This window comes from Mytilus edulis, chromosome 5, assembly GCF_963676685.1.
Source record: "Mytilus edulis chromosome 5, xbMytEdul2.2, whole genome shotgun sequence".
Taxonomy (NCBI): Eukaryota; Metazoa; Mollusca; class Bivalvia; order Mytilida; family Mytilidae; genus Mytilus; species Mytilus edulis.
Genome location: NC_092348.1, coordinates 93,553,748 through 93,566,244, shown reverse-complemented (window position 1 = coordinate 93,566,244; position 12,497 = coordinate 93,553,748). Strand labels below are relative to the sequence as shown.

The 12,497-nt window shown below is 32.5% G+C and overlaps 1 protein-coding gene across 5 annotated transcripts in view; it reads left to right on the top strand.

Moving 5' to 3' along the window:
• LOC139525587 (uncharacterized) overlaps positions 1–12,497 on the top strand; it is a 28,199-nt gene that overhangs the window by 11,350 nt on the left and 4,352 nt on the right. The window contains exons 1-4 of one of the 5 annotated variants that reach the window (XM_071321080.1): positions 4,507–4,577; positions 4,708–4,915; positions 6,260–6,766; positions 11,314–11,349. In XM_071321080.1, the coding sequence (XP_071177181.1) occupies positions 4,741–4,915; positions 6,260–6,766; positions 11,314–11,349 (718 nt within the window). In that variant the 5' untranslated portion in view covers positions 4,507–4,577; positions 4,708–4,740. The other 4 variants (XM_071321082.1, XM_071321078.1, XM_071321079.1 and 1 more) reach the window with 4 other exon arrangements.

The window sequence follows — 12,497 nt, the reverse complement described above, 5'->3', positions numbered from 1 at the left end:
CGAGGTTTTCTTACCCCTTGAGGTAGCACTCCACAGTTAGGTGTGTAGTTTCGCATTTTGGCCCCTGTGGATTTTTAAAATATGAGAGCTAGTTTGCAATAAAATTCATTTTTAGATAGCTGAGTATTAAAATAGCCTTTGTATTGGGTTTATATGAACAACAAGGTTATGTAATGTATGTAATATAGGCTGTTTTCTGTATGACAGTCCGTATTTGCATGTCCATACCATACATTGGTCCGGCAATTATTGTAATGTTATTTTCCAACTTTTTATCGCACGAACTTTGTGATTGGATTTTACGAAAAAATGAGGCGAAAGACACCCATTTTTTATTTGATCATTAGAAAGATTTTTGAAAACAGTTTCTAAAAAGGTATCACTCAAAGGCATTGAAATTCTAGTTTGATCCAAATTTTGGGGGGATATGTGACATGTTCACCCCCCTTTTTGCAATATTTTATGGTAAATAAATGCAGAATGTTGCCATGGATACACATAAAAGGAATTCATTTTCACCCTTTTAACTTTTGAAAATCAAATCTATGGAAGATACTGATTACATACATATGCACATGTACAACACAAACAGTTAGGTTAATGTATTAGAAATCCAGGAATAGGAGATGATAAAACATTTTGGGGCTCATTTTTAATTGCTACCTGAGGTCTTTGTTTTAGTTGATTTGGCCTTTGTTAGGGCGAGGCGATGCTCGTGTAGTTTTTCCATGACCAGTTCCACTTTGGACAGACGTAAATCCAAAGAGAGTTTACATGCATCAATTTCTTTTTGACTCTCCAATGTTCTGGTCCTTTTCAGAAAGTCTAGATATTCATCTGTGAGCCTACGGTAATTATTACAGGCTTTAACAAGTTTGTCCTGGGCTGTTAGGAGTTGCTGTAGCTCGTTAGGAGGCGTTGTGACTTCCAATAACTGGGATTCAATGTCTGTTCAGAGAGCCTCTTGTTCCTGACAGAACTTGTCACGTTTTTCAGTGAAAGCTCCTTTTCCTTTTTCCGTGAGGTCACGTACTCGCCTAGCCTCGGGATTTTCATCTGACTGTATTGTATTTGACGGATTTTCTAATAGTTCAGGGACATCTCCATCTGGGGGCTGAATCTCTTCTTGTTGTTCCACATGACTGGGATCCATGTTGACTCAACGTTGTTGGGTTGCTGTCGAGTACACACAAGATATGAAGTCCACTGTCAGTGTAAAGGTATGTACGTTGCTACGTTGTCGTTCCTTGTCTGGATATGTAAAGACAGGTTGTCGTCAATTTACTATGCTTCAAGGGATGACACTGCAGGGCTCAACGGGTAGGTTGTTATGTAGCTGTATAACTAACGTGGAGTGGCGTTATCTGTGAGACACAACAGGCAAGTTGTAGACTTTTTACTGTAATGGCATAACCACGATTGGGCTCAAGCAATAAGAATATCAGGTGCTGACAATTTATTCTTAAACCAATCTAACAAATGGTAAAAAGCTGAAAAAACAAATAAAATACAATTTTACAATGTGTTCAATTAATGTTATTAAAACGAAATGTCAAAAGTAATAGATAGCACAGTCCATTGAAGCGAGAAAATGTTGTACTTTCAAGAACGGTTAAATTTCAGGTATTTCACGGAGAAAAGGTTCAAATATGTAGAGAGCAATTTGAAGGGTTCAAATACAATGTTGTAGAATTAACTCACTCTGTGGTTAGCCACGAATTGTGTCCAAGATGACGTCTCGACGAAATGTTCCTCGTGATCGTTATGACCTTGCAGTTTTCATGTAACGGATACGTGTGGGAGAGGGAAAGGTAGCGACGGTACGATGTTTTAACGTTGAAGATGAATAATCCTCCTAGACTGGAACACATAAATAGATTAAGAATATAATCAAACGAACTATATAAATTACGGAACGGTGTAACAGAATAGGCTTTGCTCATTGTTGAAGGCCGTACGGTGACCTATATAGTTGTTAATTTCAGTGTCATTTGGTCTCTTTTGGAGAGTTGTCTCATTGGCAATCAAACCACATCTTCTTTTTTATATTGATGATCTGCACACACGATACCTGAGATCCTGCATGTCTTACTGCTTTATTGTACGGACGCGAAGAGGAGATACGACATACACGAGGCATCATTTTCCTACTGGTTGTTTTGCATATTTATAACTACCTCAAAGCCAAACCTGCACCTTTCCAGCATGGATTTTATTGCATCATGGGGGATGTATAAGGATGATCAAAGTTATATAACCAAGTCCCACTATACATTTGACTAATCATCTTTGGATTAGGCAATGTGTATCAGTTTTATTTAGTTAAGTTTATAGTGATTCAAAGTCTTCTAGACATTATTTAGCACCCCAATTTATAATTTTTACAAAGTCTGGTCATGTAGTTACATTTCGACTGAAAAAAATAGAAAGAACTATACTTTTCATTTTTTCATAGGCCCTCATTTTTGAAAACTTGAAAATTAAGTTCTCAGTTCTATAAAAAAAAAACTTTGATTGTCACTTCGTTCATCCCTTTACAAAACCGTCAGTAAAATAATGGAATAATCACGCCCTTTTCATAATCCAAGATTTGTTTTCCTCAAACGTCGAAATCCTTTATCGAAATTTAATTAAATAAAATAAAATGTTAAAGGTTAAAATGAGATAACAGAATTGAACACTTGAATCGAATACCGGTACTTCTGATACTTATTAAAGTGACCATTTTCTTATCTGAAACATATATATAATCTTTCCGCAAATCCCATAATGAGTCAAAGAGACACTTTTTTCTTCTATTTTACTAATACAGCTTCAGAGGGTGGTAAAAAAAAAAAGGGGGGGGGGTTACTGAACACGGAAACACGTGAAATAAAAATCGCAAAAACGTTGCACGAAAAATAAAAATCGGGGGAAAACGTAGCACGGGAAATAAAATCGTAAATATTAAGAAAAAAAGTACCAGAAGATATTACTCAGCCGTTCTTTGAGATCATGCAGCCATTATTTATGGACAATGAAGACTTTGCTGTCACCTTTTAGCGACCGCTATACTTGCATCTTCTTTGAAAAAAATATTATTCATAGTAATTTAAAGGACTTCATTAATATCATATATATTGCAAAAGTAGAATGGTAACAATACACATCAATTTCTATTAGATAACACAAGTTTCGAAAGGTATTATAACACACTTACTTATTAATCAAATGCGGGACATGCGCCAGAAATCAAGAGCACCAACACAAAACACGGAAAATAGATAAGTGAAAACACGATGCACGCAAATCGAGCAAAACACGAGAAAACGAGAAATAAAACGTCAAAACACGAAAATATACGTGAAATTAAAAGGCAAAAAAACGTTACCCGAAAATAAACCTTTACCACCCTCAGCTTCAGTATCAAAATTTGTATCAGAATATAATCGACATTTTATTTTGTTGTCGGTGATATCCAACAAGAGGTGGTTTATCTACGAGGAAATATGAGCATTGTCATAGTCATTTTAGACCTCATTTTTCAGTCTATTTAAAGCCTCGGTCACACCTTACCGGATATGCAACGTACTAGAAACGGAAACGTACCGGACAGAACGGATGTCGAACGTACATCCAACGGACGAGTACCGCATAAAACGGACACCTAACTGAAACGTACCGGATAAAACGGATGAACAAGATATACGAAAAAATTAAAGGCGACAATAATAATGCATGTAAATCGCATTAATATTTAAAATGTTCTGTGTAACTGGTTTTGGTTTGTTCTTCAAAATGCCGCCAAAGGGCAGTGTCTGGCCTGAATAACATCTGCTTGGTTGTGAAAATGTGCCCTTACTCTAAGATCGATTATGAGTAACAAGAATTCATGAACCTTAAGAAATCTAAATGGCATTTCTGACGCGAAATTTTCAATTGACATTTATCCGTTTCTGATCGTTCATAATCCGTTTTATCCGTTATGCGTCCGGTAGAAGTCCGTTTCACATTCGTTCAACGTCCGTTTTATCCGTTAGACGTCCGTTAGAATACCGTTGGTGAATTTATCTGCCAGACCTCCAACGGATGTATAACGGACACGTAACGAATACAAAACGGAAACGAAACGGACGAGTACCGTACAAAACGGACGCCTACCGGACGTTCAACGGACATTTCATCCGTTGGACGTCCGTTCAAAGTTTTGAAGATGCTAAAATTTTACACCGGACAGAACGGACGTCGACGGATAAAACGTACGCTTACCGGACATAAAACGGATATGGACGGACGTCTAACGGACCTGAAAAGATTGAAAAAAAGTTATCCGTTAGGCATCCGTTCGAGCTATCCGTTAAGGTGTGACTGAATCTTGAATATAAATATTATACAAAATAATACATACAAATATCAGGTCGCATAATGATATATTAGTATACTTGTATAAAATATTTCTTAAATTTTACAGTTGAATATTAAAAGGCTATGAAAGGATTACAATGTTATTAATCATAGTAATCAAATATGCCACCAATTTACACTTTTGTCACGTGGTCTTTGTTGTAATGGTGTCGAACGATATTTATCACTTCCTTGTAAGAATATGTCCTGTAAATGTTTGTATATATCTGTATAACGTGATTTATTTTGTGGTATGTGCCTCAAAATCAAGTAAAAAATATATGTTTATTGTATTGACAGCATTTTCCCGATTAACTATTGCAGAAGTCTGAATAGTGAAATCGACGGACAAGAGGGATGGCATCAGGGGTTCAGACAGTTTGCTTGAAACATAACAAACAATGGAGGAATAGGTTCCAAGAGTTTTTAAACAGAACCAGTGGACCAACCAGAAGAAATCCATTAATTTGTCAAAGTGATGTTAAAAGAATTACAAAAGCAGTGTGCACATGCACAGAAACTGTCAACAAAGGTAAAAACATAGTTAACTAATTTCAAACTAGTTATTAATTTATGAATATAATGTTACCCGTTAAACAGCGTTAATTGAAATGCCTATATCCCCGAAAGAAATGTCTGGTGATCTGCTGAGCCTTTTTGTGTGTATCCGGGTATCTTTTTTTTTACATTGAAAATCCCCATATATATTTATAGACACACTTCAAGAAGAGACTTAGTATTGGGCTTTGAACGTTGGCATACTTTAATCAAATAATCTGTCTTTTTTTTTTTTTTTTATCTTAAACCTTGTCACTTCAGTTGTAATTTTTTACTGTAAGTGAAAATAATATATGGTTTCATGAAATTTTCACGAGTTCCTGATTTTAGACTGTATTGTTCTGTCCTTTTGAAGTTCATCTGACCAGAAGGAAGGACCGTGTGAGCTTTGCATCAGTCGTTAGAAAATTTTGATTTTCACGAAATACTACTCCAAATCACCAAAACAAACACGTAGAAATGGTTAAACGTGGCAGATTTTCAATAACTTGTCCTCGTTATACAACCTCAGCGTATACAACAAGACAGATTGATGATACTATGCTACTATATCTTGAAAACTGATGAAAGATTGAAACCTTATTTTATTAATTCCAGGCTAGGCCATTGCAAAAAAATAAATTGAAAGTCATTGGAATCTACTGAAATTATTCATGTTTAATTATACGTTTTCACAACCAAGCTAAGTTCTTACCACCATTAATTTTCATGATCAGATCTCATACCTGGAATGCTGATAATAGGTGGAATTTGGTCCTCGATAATTAAAGCAGTTTTTAACGATGATTTGACGTGTTTTTAAGAGGGTTATATTGTTTTGTTATTGTTCATACGCACTAAGGATTATGTCTTCTTTAAAAATATATTATTGTACTTGAAAATCATACAGATATGGTTCTCTGTTCAAATTATCAGCATCTGCATGGCGGTAAATGTTAACACTTATCTGGAATACATATAGGCCTCATTCAATTTAGATGAAAATCAAAATTTAGAGTATTCTTCTCTAATACCACATTTAATTCGAAAACTTATAAAATAATTGGTGGAGAACCCTTTACAAAACAATAAAATTTAATGGTGATTGGGTGGAATATATGGCGCCAATAGCTACATACAATTCCTCTCGAAATCATATCATATCATAGTATAAGATTAAGGTTAGTGACCCCTTCTGTAGCTGTGCGAATTACGAAATTTTCAAACTGCAATAGTATCAAAACAGCAAAGATAATGAATAGTAGAGATAGACCATAAACCTTAAGTTTACTTGTAAATTTCAATTAATAAATAATTTAATTTGTATAATTTATTTTAGCATGGAATAGAATTACCCAAACTAATATTCAAGAGGCTCATAATACTTATAAAAACTCTGTGAGTTCTGATAACAGTAGAACTTCACTCAAAGATTTTTATGTTAAACTTCATGAGAAGAACATTTTTACAATGAATAACAATGGAAGTGCAGACCGGCTTATTTTCATTTTATCAAACAAATTGCTTCCCGTTGGACAAGTGAGAGAAGATATTTTAGAAAGAATTTGTCCGATCACCCAGCGCCCGCCTGGCGAATCCGTTCACATTGGATCACTGAGAGAAGCACATACTGGTCGGTTCTTTGGAAGAGGAGGCACAGGTATAAGGGAGGCAGTCCATGGAATACCAGTCGGCAACATTACAGTTGACATTAGGCAAAGTACAAACTCGGGAATGGTGGAGGCTTTTGCAACATTTAGCTGTAGACCGCGACATAATCAGCAGGTTTTGGAGGGGCTAAGACAAAGAGTTGGATACTATGAGGATGAGCAGCCAGTTCCTCTAAGTAAATATGTTTTTTTCCACAGTTTGTAAGAGTTGTCTTCCTTTAAAGCAAATGTTCGGTACATTATTGATTATTATTTTGAGATTTTTTCTGGTTCATAATAATACAATAAAAATAATTTTACATACTTTGCCTAAAATAATGAAATAAGTAGAATTGCATATATGAACAGCACCAGCCTTATCCTAGAAATTTCAGATTATACAAAATCATAGCAAGGGAAGTTAACAATAATAATTAATAATACTTTATTCAGAAGCAATACAGCTTATAGAATATACAATTTTACAATATTTTTTTTGAATGTATCAGTGAAATATAAATACAATAATTATACACAATACATGTATGGCGGAGAATGAAAATAAATTCATATGATAAATAATTAATACAACAACATATTACGTTTTTTTTTCAATATTAAACAAAAATTTACCTAAATTATTAAGTTCTTGCACATTGTGAACTGATAACAACTGTATAAGTTTAAAAGTGGATTGATATTGCCAATAATATTTCTTAATGTATAGTTTTCTTACATCACTATATGATATCTATTACATTTTAGAATAACATGGTATTCATCTTCTACAATATTGTTATTGCACATAGTACATAATCTATTTTCTCTATCTACATTGTAATATCTGCCTGTTTCTATATTGAGGCTATGGGCGGAGATACGATATTTACATATAAAAGGTTTATATATTTGATTAACAGGTCTATCTAAATAAAATTGCAGTATATCTGTGTCATATATATATATCTATAAAGAATACATGTTGATGAATTATTAAAAAAAGAATTAACATCAGCAATAAAGGTATCTTTCATTCTTTGTTTTAACTCATGTATGAATATATCAACATTATTTACGCTTTGTTTTAGCTATACATCATGAAAACCATATCTACATAAAATATCTTTAACTGAACAAAGAGGATCGACTTAACTGCAAAATAATATTCAATGTTTTCATTCAAGGCCAATCAAGGGTACTATATAATAAAAGTGTATAATTACAAAGTCATATTATGTATCTGCATTGCAATTTTGATGCCATTATTGAGATAAAAAAAAAAAACCAAAACTATGATATAGATATAAGATTATCCCTAGACTCTCGTTCCGATAATAAAACCCTTGGGATTTACTGTGAGTGATGTCAAAATATAATAGCCTGTGGTTGATATACACGAATAAGTGAAGTCAGTCGCTTATTAGTTTTGTACATTTATATGGGCCATACATTTGGCTTTATTTAAGTCAATAATAAAGGGTTTCTGGTCCTATTTAAATTAAATTTTGCCAAAGTTGTGCCTACTTTTGACATGCTGCTTGAATATTTTGGATACATGCTCTCTCGTCACAGCTCTTTACATCTTTCAAGGTGAGGTTATATCATTTTATTTTTCTGACAATTTTATGTTTCTGCACTTTGACTTCGTTGTTTTAGAAAGGGGCGACATTCAAGGTTACACCAAGTTCATTTCGTACCTATTAAATTTAAACAATTGGAAGTTTGATAATCCTGTAGCTTTAAGACATCTTGCCTGTCTGTCTGTATGCTGGGCAATTATAACAGTTTGTTTTTCTTACTTTTCCATTTTGACTGAGCTATACTTTGATTGTCTCTAACATTTAAAAGAAAATGTCCTTCCTAAATCGATTTATAATCATACCGACACATAATAGTTTTTCTGTTATTTCAGTTGCATCTTGGGATCTCAATAGGAACACTCCTCGAAAAAACACAAAAATAGAGCACACTGATATATAAATATTTTTCTTTTGTAATTGATTGCAATTAGGATTCTTTTCATATTAAACTTCAAATAAGATTTTCCTGTAAAATTGTAAATTTTGAAAAGTGTGAATGACAAGTACAGATACTTCAATATTGAAAATAAATTTTCTATTATAAAATGTTTAAACAAAATACCGAACAGCAAGATAAATTCAAAAGGTTGACGTCCATCAACCAGATAAAAACAAATCAAGCGCTTGACTATATCAACCACCAGAACAACTGAAAAACAACTCATCTTCATATCAACTTGGAACAGGCATTGTCTGAAGAAAATGGTTGATTGAATCTGGATTTTTATCTAGCTAAACCTCCCGATTCTATGAAAATTGTTTATACTGTCAGAGACAAAAGTGTGTTCCACCTCAAAAACTGTCCTGTGGTTTGAACTAAAATCGATCCCCCCCCCCCAAAAAAAAAAAAAAATATTACCAAGTAACTTTAATTGAATATATTTTTTCATACCGATTTAGTTTCGAAATATTCATAAAAACTTGTGTTAGAAATCCAAACAGACATAATTGGTGAACAGGTAAAGACAGCTGGATTGCCCGATGATATTTTATATACAATACCAAATGTATGTATTTACACATGCAAGTATTATTGTATATAAAACTAAAATTACAAGATATAACTTTAATTTGTCGGTCCATTTGTGTCTGTTTCCCCAACATTTTGATTTTATCTGAATAAGCGAATGCAAGATCAAATGTTGAATTTTACAGAATTTATCTAAGGATCACTTATGTCCCTAATAATATAAATAAAGTCAACATTAATATACCGCTGTTGAATAGTCTTTTATCGATTCAGCAAATACAAATCCGGGTCACAAACTAAAATTCAGGAAAATCCATCATTTATAAAGGGAAAACAACGGAAAATGCATAAAGTATACAATCTTGAATGATTTTTTCTAGACCTTTTTTGCTACCAACACAAACACATGTTGTCAACATTATTGAATTTACAGCCAATTTCATTGAGTGTGTAGAAAAAGGTAATATCTTTGGTGAGCTTGCTTGTTAGCTGAACCGTGAAGTAAATATTAGGCAAGATATACTACCCTCCTTTCGAAGCAGACTTGGGGTAATTGTAATTGTAATCGTTAATCAGCTGTAATTGATTACAATTTTTCAAGTAATCAGTGTAATCATTAATCAGCCAAAAATCTGATTACATGTAATTTAATTTAATCAATTACTTTTCAAAATACCCTGTAATCATGATTACTTTTTGATTACATTCTGATTACAATGAAAAAAATCTAAAATTGTGTTTTGAACCTCTTTGTTCATATTTGATAAATTGTTAACATACTAAAATGGTTTGGTTACTTTAAGCTTGTCTACTTCAGTAAAAAAAAAACTGTTACAGTATTGAAAAGTCATCATTAGCCTAAGCAGAGACATATAATACAATTATATACCTTTTATCTTGGTAAAAGATATTGTACATACATGTATATTCATCGTTTTATAATGATCTTCATATTAATATTTGATCATAACTGTTATATATTCAAGTAATACTTTTCTTTAACCCTGAATTATAATCTTTTGTTAATTTTTGTGATTTTTGTCAACTTTGAATTGACAGGTAGGAGACTAATATAGGTTTGTTTTTATTGCAATTACCAATTGAGTATAGCTGTAGGGAAATATATATGATAAAAGATAAATCAGACATGAAAATTTATCTAATTAGCACAAACTAAATTAAAAGTTGGACAAATATGTTGTATAAACTTTTTTTTGTATTTGGACTGGAGGTGTAAAATGCAAGGGTTTTTAGTACTTTAACATATTGTTTACAATTTGATTAAACATTTCTATTAAAATTTAACATAGTTTTAACTGCTACAAATGTAACCTTATTTCATCCATATTTAAACTTCCATAAACTGCAACTTACAATACATATAAATTATGAAAGAGGTCAGAAGACAAAAAAAAAAACTCTTGATTATGATATATCTTTATTAAATTTAATTCAAAATAATTTAGAGATCATTGGTGATTAAGTGTAATGTATATATATGTAGTGAAATTTGGTGTTTATTTAAATAGATGAGTTTAATTTGAAGTTATCATTTTATAATTGAACCAAATAAAATACGTTCTCAAAAATGCTATAGTGATATTAAACGTTTATTCATCCACATCATTCAAAATGTTTTGTTTTTAAATTCATTGTAATCAGATGTAATCATGATTACTTTGCCAATGTAATCATTAATTTAATCAGATACTTTCAGAAATGATGTAATCATTAATTTAATTTAATCGTACAAATGACAAAGTAATTGTAATTTAATCAATTACATTGAAAGTAATCGGACCCATCTCTGTTTCGAAGTAGCCTAGTCCTACATACAGATAAATTGGTTATCTGTCAGACTAGTCTATTATTAAAGGAGGGTAGTTTACCAAACCTAATAATGACTTCACAGTTAAGCTAGCAACCATTCTAACCAAAGACATTACTTTTAGCTACACACTCAATGCAATTGAATGTAAAAAAAAGTAGTACAAATTTACTTTACTCAAGATGTTAAGTATTATAACACTTCCTACTTACTACATATAAGCAACCACGACTCATTATAAATATAAGACCTCTCTGAGAGTATACCCTAGAAATCGAGACTATTTGTGATTTCACTAAATAATCATGCTGTAGTGTGTATGTATGCATGTATATGATTAAAATATGTTTTTTTATTTTATAACAGGAGCAAGACAACAACATGGGAGAAGTGGTCATCAAGGTAAGTTGTCTAATTTTATTTTTTTATTTTCCCGTTTTTTTCTTCGGAAGAAAAAAAGGGGGCAAACTGAATACATAGATAAAGGCAACAGTAGTATACCGCTGTTCAAAATTCATAAATCGATAGAGAAAAAAACAAATCCGGGCTACAAACTAAAACTGAGGGAAACGTATCAAATATAAGAGAACTGCGACACAAAAGAGACACAACAGCGAAATGTAACACTCACAGAAACGAACTATAATGTAACAATGGCCATTTTCCTGACTTGGTACAGGGCATTTTTTGAAAAAATGGTGGGTTGAACCTGGTTTTGTGGCATGCCAAACCTCTCGCTTTAATGGCAGTGTTAGTTATAACATTAAAATGACAACATTACACGACAGGGTTATGATAAATAAACAGATAAATGGGAGAAAATATAGGACCCTTAATATACATTTGTATATGTACTTTTTTATATTATCAATCAAAGGCAAATAGTTAAGGTCGATAACTCTTTTAAACTCGGACAGCATCAAACATACTTTAAGATGATAAATATTTCCAAGTCTTATAGCATGAACAAAATTGTCAAATCCATTTATTTTCTGTTTGCCAATCTGTAATCTGTTAACGTAGTTTTGCCAATCAAGGCACACCTCCATTCACATAGAGGAAAATGTCAATACACAATATATCACAATACAACAATAATATGTCGATTTGTTAAATGAACTTCGCTATACTACGTGGTCTTGGTTGACAAAAGGTCCAAGTAGTCCACTAGCTGTATCACTAGCCTATCAATACTGATTTGTATATAGAACTTAAAGTTCGAAGCCCTGATATGGCAGGTGCGTTCTAATCTAACCGTAATTGACTAGGATTGTCAGTTTTTCTTCATAACAATGTATGAACAATCAACAATCTCTAGATGACTGAATAAAATGATTTCCTATTTTGTCAGTAGCTTAATATTGATGGGCTGCAACTTTGTTAGATTCGTTAGACACCGATTTCCCCATGCTTTGAATTACGAGTAGGATAATGCTAAAAACAATAATACGTGCATTTTTGTATTAATTATACTATGTCTATTTAAATATCTGACTGTTCTGACTTTTAAAGTATTGACTTATGTTTGGCTTTCATGTACTCTCATCGTC